This window comes from Dipodomys merriami, unplaced genomic scaffold, assembly GCF_024711535.1.
Source record: "Dipodomys merriami isolate MVZ:Mamm:240054 unplaced genomic scaffold, mDipMer1.0.p SCAF_41, whole genome shotgun sequence".
Lineage (NCBI taxonomy): Eukaryota > Metazoa > Chordata > Mammalia > Rodentia > Heteromyidae > Dipodomys > Dipodomys merriami.
Genome location: NW_027205715.1, coordinates 2,020,540 through 2,044,917, shown reverse-complemented (window position 1 = coordinate 2,044,917; position 24,378 = coordinate 2,020,540). Strand labels below are relative to the sequence as shown.

General features: G+C 41.0%; 2 protein-coding genes across 2 annotated transcripts in view; both read right to left on the bottom strand.

The window, feature by feature from the left end:
- Positions 1–1,049: 1,049 nt before the first annotated feature.
- The window catches only part of Lpcat2 (lysophosphatidylcholine acyltransferase 2), a 60,367-nt gene continuing 37,038 nt past the window's right edge, over positions 1,050–24,378 (bottom strand). Inside the window, exons 12-14 of the mRNA XM_069992318.1 lie at positions 8,616–8,714; positions 5,977–6,112; positions 1,050–3,295 (exon numbers count right to left, since the gene is read on the bottom strand). Of these exons, the coding sequence (XP_069848419.1) occupies positions 3,111–3,295; positions 5,977–6,112; positions 8,616–8,714 (420 nt within the window). The 3' untranslated portion in view covers positions 1,050–3,110. The remainder of the gene's footprint in view (positions 3,296–5,976; positions 6,113–8,615; positions 8,715–24,378) is intronic.
- On the bottom strand, positions 16,066–17,030 carry Capns2 (calpain small subunit 2). The gene has a single exon (XM_069992319.1). It carries the CDS (start codon positions 16,968–16,970, stop codon positions 16,212–16,214), a length of 759 nt encoding a protein of 252 aa, XP_069848420.1. The 5' UTR covers positions 16,971–17,030; the 3' UTR covers positions 16,066–16,211.

The window sequence follows — 24,378 nt, the reverse complement described above, 5'->3', positions numbered from 1 at the left end:
TTGCTCATTATATAACTCTATGCAAGAACTAAAATCTCTTAGGGCCTTAAATTTATGTAGGAGTTCTGGAGAAAATAATTTCAGATTTTCAAGTTTTTCTCTCTTCTTACACCACATGAGACACAACCAAAAGAAAATGTTGTTACTCATACATGCATCAAATATTGAGTGTTTACTTTGTGTCCAGTACATCATCTAAGTGCTGGAAACAAAAGGCAACAAAGTGTATTCACATATAAATAACTTTAGGTAAGCTTAACTTCAAAGTAAGGGAGCCAGTCTCCTTGAACTGCTCACTAGAGAGACCACCATCAATTGTCACACTCAGCCTCAAAGCAGAGTCAAAGGGAGGCAAACGTGTCATTCAAAAATCTTGTCACCAAACACCAAATGTGTCATTATCTTTCAACAGAACTGTTTAGAAGCCAGGCACTGGTGGCTCACACCTGTAATCCTAGCTACTTAGTAGGCTGGGATCTAAGAATCACAGCTCAAAGCCAGCCCAGGCAAGAAAGTCTGTGAAACTCTTATCTCCAATTAACCACCAGAAAACTGGAAGTGGCGTTGTGGCTGAAAAAGGTAGAGTGTTAGCTCAGGGACAGTGCACAGGCCCTGAGTTCAAGCCCCATTACTGACAAAACAACAATAACAACAAAACCCAACCAAACAAACAAAAAACCATGAACTGTTTTGATTGAAACACTGATGGGCTATAGGTTTTAGGACCTGTAGTTCCTATTTCAAAGAGTAACTTTCCCTCCAAGTTAGCACCATAGTACGTTTAACTAATTTATGAGCTTCCTTCTTCACTTTAAGTCTTAGAAAATTGCCTCAGAAAATCATAGTGTGCTCTGCGGCAGCACTGAGGAGTGTGTATTATTTCACATGCATACCATGCCAAGTCCAGCTCTTTAAGAATCGTGGCTCCTGCTACTATGGGTAAAATCTGACTTTTCATTAGATCAAAGTCATGTCTGACATTTCATAAAGCTTAAATGCAAATAAAAACAATCAAATTCATAAATATGAATAAAAACATATTCAATCCATGATATTAAAACGGGTATATTTGAGACAAAATGGCAAGATCGGAATTTTTCTTTAATTGCCAAGAATTTTATATACTGTTTGTTTATTCAGCAATGCAATCATAACATAGGAATATTACATTCATAGAAGTGGAAGTAGAGTGCATAAAACATTGTTTTAAACCAGAAGAACAAAGAGGTCATTTTTAAGAACCTCACAGAAATCCTTTAATTTACAGTGCTACTCTTCTGTGATTAATAGGTTTAATAAGTGGTTATTTTTTCCATGATTAAAAAAAATCATGGTACCTGAGTATACATTCACTGCATATGACAAACATTATTATAAACATTACTTACTATAATGAATTACTTATGCAATTATTCCAGCTCCTCTCACACAATTTCTTAAATGCTTCAAGACATTAAAAAAAAAACACAAATAATTACACATACTTAAAGAGGAAATTTTCTGGTATTCAATGATCTAAATACACATTTACCCATTAAATTAGAACACTAACCGCTAATAAGTAAAACAAGTTTAAAATAATAACTCCATTAGGTACAATCTCCAACTCTCATGAGCCTTTTCAATTTCAAAAATGACTTCAAAATACTAGCTTGAGGGTGAATCACTAATACATTCTGAAAGACAGACAAAACAAAGAGTTGGGTTCTTTGTTCAAAATCTCCAACATAAATGATACTAACAATATGCAATATGTAGGCATGAGACATAATAAAAGCAGCAAGTCAGGGAAATAATTGTTTGATCTAGATGGAAAAAGTTACTGTTGGATTCCTGCCAGAACCATAAATTATGGCCTTGACTTATTATATGTTTTTTTGGGTTCCCTGGAGTTTAGTGATAGGTTGATTTCATGTAGATATTTTAGATCATCTCTAAAATTTGAGAGGACATGAAACAAAATTTCCTTCTGGATGGTAAAATATATTAATGCTACAACTACAACTATATAAATAGAACAAATCTGATTTACTTATTGGGCAGGTGCTACCTTCTGAACCATCCACTCAAATTAAATTTAATTGTGTGGCAAACAATTCATTTTCTCATTAGGCAATCAATGTCCCCTTCAATAAGGCAATTCCCACTTTGCCTCTGGCCACAGCATCAGTCATCTGTAAAACACAGCTCCAACTCTGTAGCTTATGTAAAACCATATGATTTCTGTAGTTTAAGGAAACCTGGAGTAGAGATACAAGTTAAAGAGAAATGAGTCCTGAGGGGTGCTGGTGGCTCATACCTATAATCCTAGCTTCTCAGGAGGCTGAGATTGGAGGATAGAGATTCAAAGCTAGCAGGGCAAAAAGTCTTTGAGTTTCTAATTAAGTAGCAAAATGACAGATGGGATTTGTGGCTTAAGTGGTAGAGTGCCAGTTTTGGTTTTAAAAGCTGAGCAAGAGTGCAAAGCCCTAAGTTCAAGCCCCAGGACCAGCATACAGAGAGAGAAGGGGAGGAGAGGTAGAAAGAGACAGAGAAACACAGAGAGAGGTGTGGGAGGGAAATACATGATTGCAAAACCTCATCTATGACTGGAGCCCTCCTTTCTAGATCCAGTGATCCAAGAAATCAAAGTTTAAATGGAAAAAGAAATCTGTGGAAATAAAAAGAAAACTGAAATGTTTCTCTCAGATTCTTATTTTCCCAGAAAGGGAAAGGATTAGAGAAAAATAATATTATTATTGTGTTCTTTAAAAGAAGAAAGTAAATTTAAAAGTATATTTTAAAACTCTTTACAGTGTCAATTAATGCTGACCAGTAAATAACAAGACCGAGGTATTCCTTTGGTTATGCCAATTAAATTAGAAATATTCATTAAGAAATAAGCAGCATTATCCTCAGTAGACCAATACATCATTATAACAAGTGGAAAAGGAATATGACTCAATATGTGCAAATTAATAAAAGCATTTTTAGTAAGAAAATCTATCATTTTTACAAAAAAGAGCTTTCCATTTTAGACATTATTGCTCAACAGACATTTCAAATATGATCAACAAATGCCTGCATAATTTCAAGCCCACAACATTGTGTTCTTCATGGCAATATGGCTTTCAGTCATCCTTTTTGTCTGATGGACTTTCTTCATGGTTCTCAGGACTGACTTTATTACTTGGAATGGAAGGAGCAGGCTGGGCTTCATTTGGCAGTGAGAATACATGACATGTCTGAAGGTCTAAGTATGTTGTGAATATCTTAGCATATTCCGGATGTTTTAAGGCAAAACTTTTGAATTCCTCTAGAAGGAGAGAGAGAAAAAAATCAAATAAATTGGGATGGATCTGCTTTGCTCATGATGCAGAATACCAAACATTCTTGAACATACAATTATTGTGAAATTCTGTCGCTCAGCTCCAACATGGCTAGTGGGAATGTAAACTGTAAGCTCACTTTGGAAGATGGGTTTTGCATTCACTAGTCCAGGTGACAATATGCCTTTTCCAGGGTTCCTAAATTCCATCATGAGGTATGTCACCTAGGGTGATTTGTGTCTAGTGCGTTCTGGAAATCAAGTATGAGAATGATCATAGCAACATTATTCATAATAAACAAAAATGGAAGTCTATCAGGAATAGATGAATGATGGGATGAAGGTTATACAAATGTTCACCTTATAAAACTTCACTGTGCTATAGATTAAAATCTTAGTCCATTTGATGTTTTTGAGGTATTTTTAGCAATAGCTGTCTATGATGGCTTTTAAAATTATTTTAGATCTTAACTCTACTATAGAAAGACCCAGTCTTGAAAAATTGAGCCGGGGGGAGGAGGGTTAAGCGAGGGAGCCTGGGAAGGAGCTCAGTGCCTTGCATGCATGAGGCCCTGGGTTTGATTCCTCAGCACTACATAAGCAGAAAAAGCCAGAAGTGGCACTGTGGCTCAAGTGGTAGAGTGCTAGCCTTGAGCTGAAGAGCTCAGCGAAAGTGCTTATGCCCAGAGTTCAGGCTCCATGACTGGCAAAAATAAAAAATAAAAAAAATTGAGCCGGGGTTTATAGTCAATAATGGCTAATATAGTGTACATATTAATCATATCACAAGGCCTCTGAGGAGTAGACTGCTTTACATCTCAAATGTTTTAGATCAAGAGAGGAGATGGGTATAGAAGGCTGATCAGTATCAGGACTGAATGCCAAGTCTCCAGTAAGCTGGTGTTCCAAATACAGGGTGCTGTTCTCAATTCTGAAGTGTGTGTGTTCTCTTCTACAGTGTTATGTCTATATGGGAAAGAAGACTTCTGGGACACTTTTGCAAGACAACTGAGCATGAGAGTTGATCTAGTGAAACCAAGGACTTTTGTTTCAACACAGTGCTTTTTTCAAAAGCTCAACTATTTCAATGGAAAATAGTACTAAGTGATTTATAGCTAGCCTTACTGTTACCAATTTAAGTGTTTTTAAAAAGAAATATGCTTTAAAATAAAAACCTTCTATCTTTCTCTTTTCAGAATACACAGAATGTTTCCCATTGGTGAGAGACCTTCAGTGGTATTAAAGGGCTTGAGTTCAAGCCCCAATACCAGCACAAACAAACAATACCCCACTAGATTGGCAGTGGAGGGGAATCGATAATGGGAGAGGGAGACGTTCTGTATATCTTGAAAAGAAAAGGGTTGAAGTTTTTTTTTCTTTTTTAAAAAGCATACTTCTCTAAAAAATCACAGAAAGGCTAGCTACAAATCACTTAGTATTATTTTCCAATGAAATAGTTGCTCCAGTTTTTCACCATTTGGTAGTTGAAATAGAGTATTTATGAGGGGAAAATAGTCAGCGGAGAATTAGTACTCATGGATTTATCAAGAGTCATGCCAGTACAAACACTTCCCTATTTTATCCTGCCTGTTTTTTAACTAACTCAATTGGTTAAGGGCCCCAGGCACTTAATTATCTTAAAGACAATATTAGGCAGCCACAATGACAGTAATTAAAGACAGGGTTTACTGTCTGTTCTTCCCATTCCATGAAAGATAACTGGCTAAAACCCTTTGAATGCCAAGAGGGACAACCCTTCAGTCAGAGGAGAAGGTTAGAGGATAAAGCCAGCCTGGTTTCCTTGATGAAGTTGAAGCTAAGGCAGGAAGGAACCACCTAGCCCTCTCCCCTGTGCATGCATGGAAACTAAATCACCCTCCTTCAGCCCTAGGAAACTTGTTCAGAAGACCAAGGTCCACCAGTCACTAATGGATGGACTCAAGATGGCACCACAGGATTTTGTCAGTAATGGCCTTCCTCCCAAGGGCTGCTAGGAGGTGGTGAATGTTAAAGCTTACCTACATGGCTACAATAGAACAGAGATAAAATGATTAGTTATTACTGCTGGTCCATAGCCGGCTGTAGCTTCAACCCAACTTGCTCAATGCTACTCAGTGTTGCCTGGCCACACCATCAGCAAATACAGGAGACAATGGTAACAATGATACAGGCTCTAAAGCCAAACTGTCTTGGATTTCTTTCTTATTTTGGACACAGGTCACGTCGCTCATTATATAGCCAAGGCTGGTCTCAAACCCTCATAAATCCTCCTGCCTTACCCCCTGAATGCCATGATTACAACTATTTCCTACCATGCCTGGCCTCTGCCTTGGATTTTGAATCCTTGCTTAGCATTCTTTAGCTGGATGATCATAGGAAAGTTAACTTCTTTGTACTCAATCAAATAATGAGTACCCTTCTTGAAAAAAAGGAAATATGGGTAATAGGCTTGTTGCAAAGAGTAAGTAAGTTCACATATACAAAATGTTCAGAGGAGTGCTTCATGCTCAAGTCCTCAATAATTAGCTCCTACTGCCATATAACAATACTGTTAGCACCACCACCTTCATTATTGCTATTATTTGTACTATTTAAGAGAAACATTTCTGTGTTTCAATTCATCATCTGGATGCCCTCTGTGTAAACCAAGAGCCAAACTGCCTACTCACCATAGGAAATAGAATCCCCTTGGGCAATTTCCTTGAAGAGACCAGAGACATCAAGGTCAGGCACCCCAAGAGAAGCCTGCAGGATAGTGGTAAACTCTTCTTCCATTATGTAGCCATCCTCATCGACATCAAAGAGCTGAAAGGAAAGACAAAATAAATGTGAGCTCCCCCGTGCATAGGTGGTATTGAATGATCTTAGATAATAAACTCTTTCATAATTCTAATGTCTACTGTGACTGTGACTATTTGTGTGTGAGAGAGAGAGAGGGAGGGAAGGAGAGAGAGAAATCCTGTCCTGTTTAGTGGAAGAAAGAAATATGACTCTCAAGAGGGATGATATCAAGAGTGAGTACAAAGGATCATGGGAGGAGAGCATAATGTATCTTGCCCCAAAGGCTTGAATAAGCTCTTTGGGAGCCTTCCTGGGGAGCAGGGAACAGGTTGTGAGTTCTGAGAAGTCTCAGACCACTCCCTGGCCTCCCAACTAATTCCACTAAGGCACATGAGTCTGTCCTGTCACTTGCAACTAAAAAATTGAGGTACAAACATTCTACCTCTAAAGGTCACTATGAAGGTGAAATAAAAAATAATAGGAAGTTAAATAGGAAGTGCCGGTGGCTCATGCCTGTAATCTTAGCTACTTAGGAAGCTGAGATCTGAGGATTGCAGTGCAAAGCCAGCCTGGGCAGGAAAGTCTGTGAGACGCTTATCTCCAGTTAACCACCAGAAAATTGGAAGTGGCGCTGTGACTCAAATGATAGAGCACTAGTCGAGCTGAAGAGCTCAGGGACAGCTCCCAGGCCCAGAGTTCAAGACCCACAACCAAAAAAAAAAGGAGAAAAACGAGAGAAGGGGTAACAAGTTTGACAAGAAATGTACTTATTACCTTATGTAATTGTAACCCCTCTATACATCACCTTGACAATAAAAAAAAATGAAGTGGTAGCCTAGAGAAGAATGTATAGAATCCTATATAGTGCAAAAGGAAAACATTAAATAAAAATTAAACATATGTAAAAGTATTCCTAAAAATATAAAAGACAACCCAGAAAGCATAAAGCTTATATTGGTTAAAAATACCAATGATAGTTGGACATGGTAGTGCATGAATATAATTCATGCACTGAGGGCTGAGGCAGGAGAGCCACATGTTTAAATAGAGAATAACCCAGGCTATATAGTGAGATTTTTGTCTTACGAAAGAAAACCTTAATTAATTAAGGAAGGAATGAACATAGAGCATGACCTTTGCCTTACTGGAAAAAACTGCTATTTATAGTTGTAAGTCTTCCTTTCTCCTTGCCTCCCATCCATCCTCAAACCAAGGTCGAGGCTAGACAAAATTCTCACAACTTCTTTAAAAACAGTAATTACTGTGATGGAGGAGGGGCAAGTTTTCTATCAAGTCTTTCATTGGTAAACCAAAAAGTGACTATTTGCTTAGCAAAACTTATCATTACACATGCAAACCCAAAACTGGAATATAAATGTCTAGATTGGAATAAGTTAGCTATGTGTGTAATTTTAGGTTGTATGATGAGTAAGTCTATAAAAAATGAAGATTTGAAACTTCTGAAACATTTCTGGCCCTTGCTTTATGACCTTCTGCTAAACATCAACGAGGTGGGCTCTTTATAAGCCTAGCTAACTCTGCTTAAGCCAACAAGATAACAAGTAACCTTGCGACTCTCTTACTGATATGACAAAACACAAAAAAGTCCCTGATACTATCATTGGTGGACTCTAAGGCAGGCAGGAGAAAGAACTCTGGACAAGAGAAGTCTCTAGAAAATGGGAGAGATCACAGTGCTCTCCAAGACCATCAGGAAGGGGTCAGAGTGGGAAGCAGGGAGAAAAAAAGTCCTCAGCATTCAAGCTGGAGAAAGGCAAAGAGATCACGTGACTGTACAAGAGGCAGAAGAATAGCTCGCAAGACCAGCAGATGAAGCTTCTGTTTAACTGGAGAGATGACATCAGCTTGAAACTCATTTACATGGACCTACTCCCTTACTCCCCTACTTCACTTTGCAATGTAGTCTTCTGTTCCTCTGTGCCCCTGTAGGTGAGGAATGTCATCGGAAGCAGCACAATGCCAACTCTCCCAGTCACCATTGCTGTGAAAACGCCCTGCTACTCTGGGAAGATGACACAGGGTAAGAACTTGGGATGTTTAGGACAAGGGTTCACCTGACTACCCCCCTCCCCCCAACAAAATAAATCCTATCAGCCCAATGACCTTCAAGGATCTCTGACACATGGAATGAGAAATGAAGGGCAGATCAGACTTTTCCAGAGAGTGAATTAGGGTGAAGAGCAACAACTGGTGTTTATTTATAAACCTGACTCCAGGGCTTCAGACATGAAGCCAAAAAAGAAATAATTTTTAAGCTAATTTGCTCAATCACCTGTTTGTCAGTCTTGCCAGGCAGCTCCCATTTTTGTTTAAATGGATGTTTGTGGTGGTGTTTGATTTTTTTAAATTCTCAATTTAATAATGGACTTAATCACATTATTCCTGTTCATGTCATAGCGGGTCTACACGCTCCTGTGACAGGTCCACTGGCTTTTCAGATAATACACTTAGAGTCAACATTTGTTGACAGAGATGACTGGGAATGGGCAAGTGGGTCTGACAATACCTTAAATGCCATCTGGATGATCTCCTCTGTGTTGGCAGGGTTGCACAGCACAGCCAGGCCAATCACATACTCTCGGAAGTCGATGCTGCCATCATTGTTCTGTGGAAGGAAAGGAGAAATCAATCAGGAAAGCTGATGGTTAGCTCACTTTTAGCACACCACAAGGTGAGATACAAAGTATACTCAAAGCTCCACGCCCAGCACTGAACCTGTTGGGGAAAAGTTCTTACTGGTACAGAACAGCAAGCCAGGGGCCCACCCTGGCTTGATGGGAAGGAAGAGCGATATCTCTCCTTTTTAACAAATAACTAAACATCTTATCACTGAGGCCATATAAAGTGGATCTTCACACACAGGGTGGGTTCTTGAGCGCAGCCTCCTCTGGGAGGCAGGATCTAAGACTTTCTTCCGCAGGGGGATCAAAACACTCACTCCAGCATTAAAGTGGTTCTGGTAGCACAGCCAACACCATGAAAGAGTCATGAGGAGTTTCTGAACAACCTTCCACTCACAGAATAGACAGGAAAGGAGAAAGGGCCAGTGGAGGCATTCATTGCAAGTTAATTCTTTTTGCTTCTGGCTTAATATGCAGTCATCCGGGTTAGGTGGACAAAACTTGGGCAACTACAGGAGCTCCTTGAAGGCATCAGGACCCAGAACATTCTGTACTTTATTTTAACTTTAATTATTTTTTAGATAGAGTTTCACTTGTGTCTGAGACTGACAACAATCCTATTTACTGAGATCTCACACACTCACACACACACACACACACACACATGCATCTGACACATTTATATGTGTGTATATGTGTGTGTATGTGTGTGTGTGTGTGTGTGTGTGTGTGTGTGTGTGTGTGTGTGTGTGTGTGTGTGTGTACCACCATGCCAGGCTTTTGATTGGTTAAGGAAGAGTACCACTTTTTCCCCAGGCCTGGTGTCTTTAACTGTGATCTTTCTATATATGCTTCTAGAATAGCTGGGATTATAAGTATGAGCTACCTACCACATCCAGCCTGAACTTTTAAGCCAAGGAAAATGAAGCATAGGAGTTTGTGCAATACAGGAGGCATTTCCTTTACCATAAAAAAAAAGGATTTCTTGCACACTAATTATTCATCTAGACAGGAATACTGGAAGAATGCAAGAATAAGAGCTTATAACTAGAGAGATGGACAGACAGAAGAGAGAAGAGAGAGATGTGGAAACAGAGATGGAAACAAAGGGAGAAAGGAAAAGAGAAAGAATGCGTGTGAGGGAGAACAGAAGGAAGAGACAGCAGAACTAAAAAGAGAAAGGAAAAAGTGCAGGAGAGAGCATGAGGAGAGGGGAAGAAAAGAGGAAAAGAAAAGAGGAGGAGGGAAAGGAGGCCATTGTAAACCAGCACAATGATTAGAAACTCAGATGTGAGAAGCATTTCGGCAGCAAATCTTTAAGGAATGAATTCCCAGATAAACTGTGAGCCAGTAACCACAAAGTGAATGCAATACTTAAATACTTAATGTGTCAATTTAACAAACAATGTTTGGCATCAACAAAAGCATGAAACCCCAAGTAGGATTAAGCCGAGATGCTTACACCGAGGCTCCCTCCCAGGTAAGGACAGCGTTCTTCACTTGGCTAGTGCTTCCCATACCCAGCACATAGACACCTAGCACACAGCCTTTCCCTCATCATCCTTATCCACCATTCTTGACTCACAGATCCTTACTTTAAATATCCCTTTTAAATACCATGGCAATCATTCCTCACTGGGGTGTCATGGGTAAACTTGGGAAAGAGAAGGTGGAGTCTAGGGGGTTCTTAAAATAACATACTGTTTGTATGCATGTTATTGGTGCATGGTATGTACTGGGGTCTGAGCTCAGCCTCACATTTGCTAGGCAGGGGTTCCAGCACTTGAGCCATGTCTACAACTTTTGTTTTTGCTATTTTTCAGGTAGGGCCTTGGTTCTTTATTAGGGGGTGAGGGTGAGCTGGCCTCAAATCACAATCTTCCACATCTCTGCCTCCTGAGTTGGTGAGATTACAGGTATAAACCACCAGGTTTGGCCCAGGATATACACTTTTTACGAGAAAAAAAAATTGGTAGTTTTCATAAGCCTTTCAAATAATAAAGATTCAATAAAAAAAATCATGAATCACTTTCACCATATTACTTTACCTTCCTGGAGGGAGGAAATGAAAAGGAATAATAGTTTAATTTCACCTTTCCACCAGAGAAAATAGAAATGAAGATTTCAAGATTTCCCTAAAGCAGCAAGTTTTATTCCCAAGATTAAAAACTCAGGTCATCTGATTCCATCATTGTCTTAAAACTAGCCTGTAAGACAGTGTTTCCTGCTTCCTTTAATCAACTTTATGGAGGTGTCATTTATATTCAACAGGATGTCCCCTTCCGTCTACAGTCTGACTGACTAGTGGGTATACCAGGGAAAGCACCACCACCAGCTGCAGTCCATAGCCAAGAAGCCTCAGAGAAGAGAGGTGTTTAATGAAACATAGCTATGTTGTGCGACAAAGACAAATTTCTTCTGTTTTTCATATTTTTGTGTGTGTGGTAATGGGGCTTGAACTCAGGGCCTTGCACTTACTGGCCAAGCACTCTACCAGCTGAGCTACACCCCCAAAGGTGTGGCTGTGCCTGATTTGTGCCTGGCCTGTCTTCCTCCCATCTATACCTCCTGAAGAGTTGGGATTCATAAGTATGTATCACCAGACTCAGCTTATTTAAAGATAGGGTCCTACTAATTTATTTTGCTCAGGCTGGCCTCAAACCTAACCTTGATCTTCCCATTTCTGCTTCTGAGATAACTGGAATTGCCTACGTGGGCCACCATTCCCCCACGGCAATTGGCCTTTTCCACTAAGAAATCTTAAATAGGAGTTCTAAAGAACTGATCTAAAAATGATGTGTGGGCTCTAAAGTTACAATGACTGATTGGATGATTGGGAACCCTCCTTTGATTTTAGGTTGTGTCTTGCTTGTGAGACATCCAATGTTACCTATACCACCAAACCATCATAACTCATCATCATAACTCTATCTAGAGAAATGGGAGCAAGGAATTGCTTAGAGCCTTGTTGTAGATCCATGCCGTGAGCCTCAGTCCTTTCCCAGTGGTCAGCAGGGTCAGAAAAGAATGGCTGTGTGGGGCCATGGTGAACCCATGGCCTCCAGCATCTGTCAATCACTCAGCGAGATCACACTGGCTTCCAAGGTCAGAAGGAAGTTCTAGGTCATTTGTTCAGACACTGTCTGCTGGAAATGTCAGGAGGAATTCTCAGGTGCCAGTCTTCCTGAGCTGTTCCACAGAGGATTTATTCATCATTTTTCATTTGGATTCAGATACTCTGTGTTTTAAGTCTAGCAACATTTCAGGATACGGTTTTGATTATTTCTCAATATTGACCTCTCCAGTATAGGGACTCTTTCTCTTTTGTGTTATCTCTGGTATAATATTATCTTTTTAGCTGGAAGATAATCAGCATTCTCCAAATCATTTTGAAAATGTTTACATCAAACAGAATTTGCTTGTCATCAATCCACAACAAAAGACTCTTTGTCTTTGAAGACACTACAAATCCAATCAATCTTCAGTCATCCAAAAGTCAGGGAAGAAGGTTTCTGTCCGCTTGTGTATTCTGATTAAGAGTTTATTTGTACTCATGTGCCTCAGAATATTGCCAGTTTTCTTGGGATTTAAGCTGTTTTAATATACTTGGCATTAAGTAAGCTCTTTCTTTGTTTTCATTTTTGGCAATACTAGGTTTTGAACTTGACCTGCGCTTACTAAGGAAGCACTCTACCATCTTAGCCATGCCTCCAGCAAGGAAGCATTTTGGAAAGCAAATTCTGAACGTTCAAATTTGATGCATATTAAATATTAATACCCTTAAGGTGCCTCAATACAAATGTTTAGTGGGGGGATGGGTGTGCCCACGCGCTTGCCAGTACTGGGGCTTGAACTCAGGTCTACATGTTCTTCAGGTCTACCAGCTCTTCAGGCTGGTTTTCTACCACTTGAACCATGCCTCTCCTTGAGGATTTTGCTAATTGGAGATGGAATTCCTTAGACTATTCTGCTTGGGTTAGCTTTGAACCTTGATCCTCAGATCTCAGTCTCCTGAGTGGCTAGGACTGTGGGCAACTAGCCATTGGCACCTGGCTTTACAAGTATGTTTTAAGTGCCACTCCCCCGGATCTGGGCAGTCATACAATCCTACTATTTTTGAAAACACATGTGCTACTCAAAAATTCTTTAAAGCTGCCCTTGTAAATGATACTCAAAATTTGAATGTCTTTGTAAGTTGGCTACTCTTAGATGAAGCAAATATTTTCTTTTCCTGTATTACTCAGGTGATAGAACTTAGTAGATTATATGAAGATAAACTTAGTTTCCAAAATTCTATGGGCTATTCTGAAATGTACAAGTGTGAGTGATATACCTTCACATATTTTATGAGGTTTAATTTATTCCACTGACTATATTTTTAGTGACAGAGATTCAACAAAGATCTTCATCTTAGACTATTAATAATTCTCCATACAGAGCTGTATACATTTTAAAAAGTTGTTGATTAACACTTCCAGTGACACCACAAATGTGCTTTAAAAACATGAAATACTGAAGGACAATAAAGACATTTAACCAGGAGCTAGGTTCCTGGTTCTACACAATGCCAAAGAGTCATCTACGTGGAGAAATCTAGACTGAGTGAATTTTCTACTATCTACTTCAGTGACTGAGGGTCTCAATTACAAACTCAAGGAGACCAGGCGAGAACTGTGCATCTGCTCAGCATACTCTTCCACACATACACACTGGGAGAGTCATAGAAGCAGGTATTCTTCACCTTGAGAAATGGAGGAAACACTTCATACCATTCCTGGTGTGAAAGGATTGTTTTTCCTTTAATAAAACATTTGTAGTATATTTGTTGCACACTGCCATTCCAACAACCATAAAGTGGAAAAGTTACATTATAAAGTTAACATTCTAACTACTTTAAAAAAAAAACATCTTGGCAGCTTTCTCCCTTTCCTGGCTATTCTTCTACACCCATCTATGCCTGTCAAGATTCTTGGATTTATTCTCTAACAGGGCAGCTGATATTAATGCATGCTCGCTGTCACCATCACAGGGTTATATAACCACACCTGGTCTAAGGAGCTTTCCAGACCAAGTGAAGTCACAAGTCCCCTGAGGAAAGTGGATGTGTTTTGTGTGCTTGGTTCACCTGAGAATTACAGGCCTATGGTGTTTCATAAATAGTCTGTGATGGCGATGGCAGGAAACACAGCAGCCTTATGCCAACTTCTCCCAATTTCACCTTGGATTTCTAACAGGCCTTCAGAGATTCCCAACATGCAATTGCATCATTCCCACAGGTCACAACCTTCTTCTAAAGGAGTCCAAGAGGAAAGAAGAATTTATCTTGAAATTCAGGAAGATTCTTCAAAGTAGCCTGGAGCAGAGAACCCATACACACACACACACACACACACACACACACACACACACACACACACGTGTGTGTGTGCATATATATACATATATATCATGTACACACATGTATACACATATATATGCATGTATACATATATATGTGTGTGTATATGTATGTGTGTATGTGTGTGTATATATATATATACATACACACATCAGCAGAAGAGATGGAAACCAATTAATTAGTGGGTAGCTAGTTTCAGTGCAGGCTCTCCTGCTGAGTCTATTCATATGGGGATCCTGGATCAACACTGCAAAACCAGGCCTGAAGTGGTGGTTGAAGTAGTCTGCATGTATGAAAAGAGAACAATTAAACCTGTTGTAATTACATTAAGAAGGTCGGGGCGGGAGTGGAGGGGAAGAAGGGTGATGGAGATGAAAACAACTAACATATGCTAATAAAAGAAATGATAACATCATACCAAGGGCTTTACCCAAGAAAGGTATGACCACTCCTGACTTCTTCCTGAACACTGCTGTGTGACCTCTCCTGCTGGGCCTCAGGTATGGCAGAGACAGGTCTGAAAGTGCTGGGTAGACAGCAGAACTTGCAATCTCCAGGGTAGCTTAGGAACAGTCCTCTCTGTGCTCCCCTGCTGAAGAGGCTTCTTTTGAGTGGGACATGGTTACTAGTTTGCTCAAAAAATTCTCCCATGGAAGTAGCACTGTGGCTCAAGTGGTAGAGCACTAGCCTTGAGCTGAAGAGCTGAGGGACAGCACCCAGGCCTGGAGTTCTAGCCCCACAACTGGCAAAAACAAACAAACAAAATTCTAGCTGGGCATCGGTGGCTCATGCCTGTAATCCTAGCTTCTCAGGAGCTGAGATCTGAGGATCGAGGTTCAAAGCCAGCCCGAGCAGGAAAGTCCATGAGACTCTTATCTCCAATAACAACACCAGAAAATAGGAAGTGGCACTGTGGCTCCAGTGATAGAGCACTAGCCTTGAGCTGAAGAGCTGAGGGACAGTGCCCAGGCCCAGAGCTCAAGATCCATGACTAACAAAAATAAATCAAAATACAAAAATTCTCCCAATGATTCTGACTTGCAGCCAGGGCAGAGAAGAGTCAGTGCTATTTGTTTTCTAGGCTGGGCTATATTCCATTGAACTCATTATTATTTATATGTTTTTCTTTGTTTGCTTTCCCTGTCTACAGTTTCCAAAGATAAGCGAAAGAACGTTCCTTGCTCTGAGGTAGGGCAAGACATGACAAGAAGTGGCCAGTGTTAGCTGGGCAGGTGTGGTTTTGTGTGAAGTAAGCGTTAAGGCTGTCAAAGGTGCTTTTCAACTAGGGATAGATCTCAGGATTCCTCAATAGCCCATTCTCTTTACAAATTTACCAAAACAAAGCAAAACTCATACCAAACAGCCAAATGTTGGTGTTGCTACAGAATGAATGGAAGGAAGAATTCTAGGCTTAGAGATAGCTGCTCTGTCATTTAAAGCATGCTATCCTTATATGAAATTGCCTAACTTCATGTTTCTGAACCTAAACCTATATACAGTAAAGTAGGATTCCTAGAGAGCACTTTTCATGTTTCTTTATAATGGAAAGACCAGATATGAAATTATGAGAAAACCAGACTTTGAACCTATACACACACACAGACACAGACACAGACACAGACACAGACACACACACACACACACACACACACACACACACACACACACACACACACACACACACAAAGTGCTTTCTTGATTTATTCCAGGATTTCATTATTTTCAACAAATTGTTATTAACAAATAACAATCATAATAGACTTCTAACTCTTTGGAATTCATTCACCAAACAAGCAACAACTTTTGAAAACCTATTCCATTTGAACTCCGCCCCATATCTGTTCATTACATCTAGAAGTCACTACAAATCCAGTATCTTAAAAAGCTGACATACAAACCATGCGGGATAGTTTTCATGAAAAATGTGCTTTAATTAAGCCACAAAGCATTGCACATGCTCAGAACTGTGCAGGGCTGTGAGGGCTGGCTGTGCGTGAGGTGTCTGCAATGTAGCCAGCAGGGCAGGGTAAGGCTTCGGGGAGCCCAGGCCTCCAGTGGTGGTCCTGACGGCTCAGCATTCCCTTTAGGAATACATGGTGAGCTGCAGCCACTCTCGGATGGATACTTGAATCAGTCCATCTGCGTCTCTATCCAGAGATTTGAAGGCACGAAACATGGCATCCAAGCGGACCAGGCAGCTGATGAAGTTGTTAAAGTCCATCCTCCCCTCCTCGTCAGCATAGCGGCGGATGATCATTTGGTAAAGCTGTTCATTTAGCTGGAAGCCCGCTGCCTGCAGAGCCCCCCGCAGCTGAGCACTTCCCAGGTAGCCGGAACCGTCCCGATGGTACTGTTTATAGACACACTGCCATTTCTTGATGTTATTCCACAGGTACTTAAACTCTTCGAAGCCCAGCTTCCCCGTGGTGTCACTGTCCATGACAGATACGATGCTCCGGCAGGTGTCAAGACTAAAACCGTCAGTCTTCAGATCCTTGTGCTTGGCCAGGACTTTGTTGAGGATGTGCATCAGGTCAGTGGCACCCACCTCCATGTCTGGTCCAGCCAGCTGGGCAAACTGGTGCCGGAACCGCCTGACTTCTTCACTTTCAGAGGCCTCCACATTGGTGAAATGCTGCCGGGTGGGAGGAGGTTCTGGGGTGTACTGAGCTGCTGTGGCCTCACTGATAAGATTGACGATTCCTCCAACGATCCCTCCGATATTTCCCCCTGTTCCCGCTCCCCTTCCACCTCTTTGCTGACCACCTCCTCCAAGAAGGCCTCCCAGAGCTTCTCCAAGGCCTTGATTTGCCCCTTCCAAGATAGCCTTTGCCAGGAACATGCTTCCACTTTCAGAAGCAAGTGGAAAAGCTGTGGAAATCCTGCAGATGGGAGGGAAAGTGCCAAAAGAGAGCGCAAGTAGCTTACTACAACAGAACTGGCTTTTCTGAACCTGCTTGGAAGGCACCACGCCCAGGACTGGATGGTTCATCCTGAAGTTGCCAGAATTCCACCAGGTCCTAGCACCTGCCACCTTTGAGAGCTTCAAACAAAAAAATGTTTTCCACTCTTCCAGCTAAATACTCATAAAGGATCCCCTACAACACATTAGAATAACAGTTCCAATAGAGAATGCCAAACAATACATTTCTGAATGCCCTTGCTTTCTTTACTCTCTCAGCACCTCAACAATGATGACATGTGTTTTTTCCAGCAGAAGAATCGTGACTCAAAGAAGTCAGAGGCTTCTTTGGTAAGAAATATTTATTGCCAAGGGTTGAACTGAAGAATTCACCTCTTCCTTTAGAAGAAGATTATTGAGATCTGATGATCTTAACACAAACTTGCAAGGAGGATTTTTAACTTGCAGGTCCTACCTTCAGAAAAAACATGAGTCTGTGGTTCTGCTCTGGGGTCCATGATCAGCATCATTTGACTATTTTCTTTTTTGGGGGGGTCCTGGTCGTGGGGCCTGAACTCTGGGCTTGGGCGCTGTCCCTCAGCTTTTCAGCTCAAGGCTAGAGCTCTACCACTTGAGCCAGAGCGCCACTTCCAGCTTTTTTCCTTTTACTTTTTTTTTTATTTTTGCTTTATGTGGTGCTGAGGAATCGAACCCAGGGCCTCATGCATGCAAGGCAAGCACTCTACCACTGAGCCACCTTCCCAGCCCCCATTTGACTATTTTCTGAGGTGTAACTCTCATATACAACTCTTATATTTATAGCTCCAAGAATTTCATCAACAGAACACAAACCTGAAATCAGAAGCCGCCTGAGTGCTTCTTTCCAATTACTCCCTTCTCCCATGGACAACATTCCCCAACATCTAACACCACACATTCACTTTTTTCATCATAGGTAAATGAAATAGTTTTTTAATTTAAATAGTTTTTTTAATTTAAAATATGAAAGGTTTTTAAATGATGATAAAAATACATTAAGCCTGCACATTTGTCACCTTAATTATTTGCATTATTGTGAAAGCATTGCACTACCATTTTCAGAACCTTTTCTTTTTTTCTTTTTATTTATTTTTTGGGAGGTCCGGTCATGGGCTTGAACTCTGGGCCTGGGTGCTGTCCCTCAGCTCTTCAGCTCAAGGTTAGCGCTCTACCACTTGAGCCACAGCACCACTTCCGGCTTTTTTCTTTTTGCTTATGTGGTGCTGAGGAATCGAACCCAGGGCCTCAAGCATTCAAGGCAAGTGCTCTACCACTGAGCCACCTTCCCAACTCCTTCAGAACCTTTTCATCTTCCCAAACTGACACTGACAAGGGGAGCTAAAGGTTATCAAGTATTCAAGAGATGGTAAGCTGAGAGTCTATTTCTGGGGATGGTAGGAAATAGAAAGACACCAATAAAATGGAACCAGGGATGGGCGGGGTTTTGAATTGTATGTGACAGAGCCTGTCTTACCTCTTGTTGCACCACTACTGACAAGTGACATGTGAAGCCTAGAGGCATGAACTTACTTTGGGAACGGTATGATTCTAGAACTGAGCTAGTAGCTGGTAGAGTCCAGGGGACACAGGAGCAATGTCCTGTCTCCTTGTGCCATACACAGGGGTTTGTGTGACACTCTAATGACTGACTTTATTTCTCACAGGCACGATGAAATGATGCCTTTGAACACCCAAGGATGAATGTCTCCCTTCACCACATAGAAAAAGACTGACAAAGGGGCTGATTTTCCTTTTAGGCGATCATAAGGTGCCTTAGATTTAAATCCATTTACCTAAGGCTGAGAGGAAATCACCAGGTTTCTGTTTTTGTAATATTGTAAATTAACTTGATGATACCATCCACCATCATAAACAATATACCTCCCTGTGCCCATCCCAAATGTTTTTTGGCTGCAGTTGAAAAATCTAATTCCTCTAAATTTTGTCTATGAAGAAGGAGGGCATTTGGCTAACCATTTCTCATAAGAGACTAGTAATGGGTTAACAAGCCTTTTACTCTAGACTAATCCCAATGGTTATTTTATCCAAACACTGATAATAGCCTTAACTGCTGTCTGGGAGAGAACTCTATTGTCCAGATGTGGAGAAAAAAGGTGGGGGAATAGGCCACAGAGAAGGAAAAAGTCCCTTTTGAGTGAGGAGTTGATAAACATAAACAGTGAACAACAATGCAGGAATGTCACTGGCAACAATATTCTAACAGTCTAAAGCGTAAGCAATCTAAGTGTGAAATAATCATGACGAGAAATAAATATAATATGTTATCTCTAGATGAAGAATCACTATCCAGAAGCAAAATGCAGTAAACTACTAACACCTACTAAAGGGATGAATGTCAAACATGATAAGCAAGACAGAAAGAAGAGACCATAGAACTCATTTATACTATACATTCAGAAAAATAAATCTACTGAGACAAAACATAGGTTAGTAGTTATCTAAGGCTGCAAGGTAAGTAAGTGACAGAAAAACATAATTAATGATACAAATGATCTAAAGCTGACTGATAATAATAACTGTATACCTTGGTAAGTTCATCAGAGAAAGATGAGTGAGTTACAGATATGTGAAATGTACCTCAAAAAAGCTATTTTTTTAAGCCAACAGTGACAGCTTGTAGGGACAAGATTACCAAACTAGAAATTTTAGTCCTAATCCTGCGCTGAACTGACTATCAATTGAGCTATCACTGCCTCTTTCGGACTGGCCACTTCCCACAAAAATAAAGGGCGGGGCAATCTGATAGCAAAGGTCCTGTGAGTTCTGTATTCTGGGAGTTTAGACATCCGTGTGCCAGGAAAGAGTGACAGCAGCTCATTTAGAACAGGGAGCTCAGTTTCCTTCCTGTGCTTATGCCTTTCTGCTATACATTAATTTAATTATCTACATCTTGAGTCTGGTTTCACACATTTTAAAGCTATGCTTACTTACCCTCACTTTGACAAACTGCCTGAAGTTCAACCTGTCAACTAAGTGTGTTTCTTCCAAATAGAATTCCAAGGTAGTGGAAATGAACCTGATCTAGCTCAACACAAAAGGATCTACAAGTTCTCACAACCGTAGAGGGGGACTTTCATCTGACTGCAATCTGATCTGGACCAGACTTTTGTAATTTACTGGAGATTTTAACCATGTGATGTTTGATGAAATCAGAAGTCTTTCTAGAGTTCATATAGATGTATCCATTTTTTCTTACAACCCTGGGCTGTCACTCTGTCACAGGGGGCAAGTAAATTGTCAGAGAGTCCGTTTCCTACAGAACCTTGTTCTTGACATCTTTTTGCTCTTGGAGGAGACCAGTAAGTACCCACTTGCAGTAGTAAAGAGATGAAGCTTGAATTGTTGCAGTCTCCTTTCCTCTATTTGCTTCCCAGGTACACATGCATTAAAAAGCCAAAAGGAAAGCATGTTCATTCCCATGTCCAGTTTAATAACACTCTGACAGAAAATATTCTGATGGGCTAAATGTGGGAGAGCTAGGTCAGCCTGAGAACTGAAGGGAGATACACTCAGCCACACAGGACCACTACACTTTCAGGACAATTTTAATTGAAAATCTGATCTGTCTCACCCAGAACGTTACAGCCTTCATCTGCAAATCCTATCACAGAAACTACAGAAATTACAGAAACAGATCCTGATGAGTGAGGGTCTACATCTTACATGAACTAGGAAACACTTACCAAAACTGAGATGAAACTTTAAAAGACAGATGTTATGCTTGATTCCCAACCACTTAAAACCCACTAGCTGTCATGTCCTAACTAGCATGCGCAGAAAACCTGCACAGGGCAGCGGTCTGCCTCCTCTTAACAGGAAGGGGCAGGCAGGGATGCTGGCTTGTTATTATTGGCACTCTAGACATCCACTTGAACTAAGACCAAGAAAAGGATACAGGGAGAACTTGGGATAAAGAAACACATTCATTCCGTATAATGAAGCAGTAATAAAAGATCCACAGAAGTTTACAATAGCCAAAAAGGCTGGGTTGCCAAAGTGCTGAAGCATACACAACCTTTTCCTGACTAATATTTAAACAAAGGACCAAGTCAGGCCAGAAGAACTCAGTACTAGACAGCAAAAGTGGGAAAAATAACAGCGACCTGTCCATTTGTTTTTACAGCATGGAAATAGTAACTCCCTCAATTTGATGAGGCAAAAGTCTGTAGCAGTTCTGATACAGAGAGATGCTGAGTTCTTGTCAGACTATAGATGAGGATTGACAAGGCCATCTTCCTCTTTCTTTCCTATTATCTTCGAAGATGCGTGATAAACCACTAGTTAGAACTGTGGGAGGAGTTAACAAGAGATAGGCGGGTCAGTCAAAAACAAAGAGTCCTAGTGATCTGCTGTGGATCAGATGTGGAGCATCCCACAAATTAACCGTGGTCACTCTAAGCGCCGCCTGCTGTGATTGATCCAGCCCTTAAACCTACCGGCATGCCTTGTTTTTTTGGAAGCAGGATCAGCAAACCACAGCTGGTGGACCCAATCCACACTGGCCAATGTTCTGTAAACAAAGTTTATTGTGACCAGGCAGGCCGCACGGTCCAGCAAACTTTCTATGCCTGCTTTTGTACTATGATGACAGAGATGAATGCTTGCAACAGAGATCAGAGGTTCTGACAGGGAAAAGATATCCTGCATCTGGCCTTCTGGAGAAGATTCTGTCTAGTTCTAGTACTGAACGTATGTGCTGTTATGGTGAGAATGTCAGATGGTCACAGTACACTGACTGTATCATGAGATGCAGAATATGGCAGTAAGAGGTGACAGGCAGGTAACAACTGCGTGGTGGCTGAAACACGTGGTGACTGTCTCACAGGTCAGAAGATTCTACTGTCTCAATAGCACACACGTCTGCTCAACAGCACAGTGCTTATGGAGGTTTGAATGAAAACTGATGCCACAGCAAGGTATGACTATAGCTGTGAAAAAAACTGCCTCAGTCAGGTGGGGTGGGCCATGCCGGTGATCCTAGCTACTCAAGAGACTGAGATCCAGAGTATCACTGTTCAAAGCCAGCCTGCACAGAATAGTCTGTGAAACTCCATCACCAAATAATGAGCAAAAAAACAGGCATGATTAAAGGTGTGGCTCAAGTGGGAGAGTACCAGCAGAGCAACAATGAAGCCCTGAGTTCAAACCCTAGTACCAGCAAAAACAAAAACAAAAGCAAAACAAAAACACAACTGTCTGATAATTATTTCTGATTTAGTTAGTATTATTTTTATTTTTATCAAATGCTTTTAAATTCCTTCAAATCTGATTCCTAGTGAGCAAAGTCTAATATTTAATTTGAATGATGTGAAAAATACTGAGAAGACACTGTTTTAAACCCTTGTTTTAGTTCTAAACTCGAACTCATGTGGTTATTTAACTCCTCCCCAATTACCCTCTGATCTGGGGAATTCAATACATATTTGTGAAAATAAAAAGCTAAATTAAACTCAAGAATGAAAGGGTCTTTTCCTCCTTTTTTGCCTCCCAATGATTTTGGAACTTTCCGAAGGAAGCTGGTACATAATGCCATACTTCAGATCATGAGTGACACATTCTTGCCATCAAATATCTGAGGATCTATAGAACAAACTGCAACTAGCTATGTTTTTTAGGACAACTTGAGACAAAAGCCATTATGAAGCTTTCATAGACCAGCCAAAAATACGCTGGGAAGAAAGAGTAAGGAAATGGTGGAGAAAGTCATATTTTCTCTATCCTTAAAATGACAGTCTGACAGTGGTGTTATATTTGAGAAAAGACTGAAGGGGGTAAAGAAGGAAGGAGAGAGGGAGATAGAGGAAAGGTGAATGGGAAGTCTTTTTTTGGCAGGGGGGAGGGGGGCGGGGGGGTTCCAATCGTGGGGCCTGAACAACTCTGGGCTTGGGTGCTATGCCTCAGCTCTTCAGCTCAAGGCTAGTGCTCTGCCACTTGAGCCACAGCGCCACTTCTGGCTTTTTTCTTTTTGCTTATGTGGTGCTGAGGAATCGAACCCAGGGCCTTATGCATGCAAGGCAAGCGCTCTACCACTGAGCCACCTTCCCAGCCCCTTAATTGGAAGTCTTATGGGAGGTTTGTATCATAGAAATTTATGGCCACCGAAAGAGCAACAGGAACACCCTACCCTTTTTTCTCTTTCCCACCCTTCCTTCCCTGCCCCCACCCCTCATTATGCACTGAATTTACCAAGATAAGGGAGAAACAAACTATAGAGCAGCTGAACTTCCTCGCTTTTCCCATCAAACATTCCCCAGCTAAATCACGTAGCTGGACTGGGAAAACAAGCTTGGCATGGAAGTGGGGAGGTGTCCAGGGTGGGACAGCAATTACATAATTCAGCTTCACAAAACAGAAAGCCTCAGTACAGGCACAGACCTGCAGGTGTGTTAACAGTGGGAGGGAAGGAGAAAGAGATGGAGATCAAGTGCATTAGTCATTGATCTTAGACTATTTTCTCTCTATCTTCCAATATGTCAAAGATCAAAAGAAAAGCGCTTTAGAGATGAGCTTAGGCGTCCTAGCTAAAGCTGCTAAGAAGGGAAGCAAACTCTCAGACAGAAATAACTGGGGAGCCTTCTAGGGGAGTCCCTGGAGGAACCATTCTCACAGTTTCCCCAGTGCCTGGGGACACTTGCCTTGCCTAGTTCAGAGTGAGTCAGTCTGGATAATTGATGGGTATTTCCATCCTTGCTCTACAGCAACAACCTTCTCCATTCCCAAACCTACTGTAGTTCCAAGTGCTATGGGAACTATGAGGTTGGTGGCAGGTGTCATCAATCATTCACACAGAACTGATGTCCTTACCATCCTAGGACAGTTTGATTACCTGAAGGGCAGAGCAACCTCCATAGGTACCCTTTTTAATTTTGATTTATGATGCTGGTGAACATGAACTCTAAGATGTGCTATAAATTTCCTCCTTTGTCTAGGTTTTGTGTCCTTTCTCATTTCTCTGTCTGCTGTCCTTGTTTGTACGTCCTAGCCATATTCCTTCCACAACTGGTTATGCAGACAGAGAAATTTTACTGATCATGATGACTTGTATGGATTCTCAAGCCACAGCGAAAATTACTCTAGAAATCTCACAGAAGGACTTGTGATTTTAAAAGTGGAAAGTTACTTCTCATTTTCCAACTTGCATCGATACATCCAATAATTGAATTTTCCTCCCCTAAATCTTCCTTTCCTTTTTTACAGTACCAGACACCATGGCACTGACACATCGTAATTTTATGTGGGAGGGGAAATAATTTATATACCGTTACCAAAGCCTGAAGAGTGGCCCAGA

Bases quoted from the DNA above. Each gene is read 5' to 3' on its own strand.
- Capns2 (XM_069992319.1), bottom strand. From the start codon at position 16,970: ATGTTCCTGGCAAAGGCTATCTTGGAAGGGGCAAATCAAGGCCTTGGA.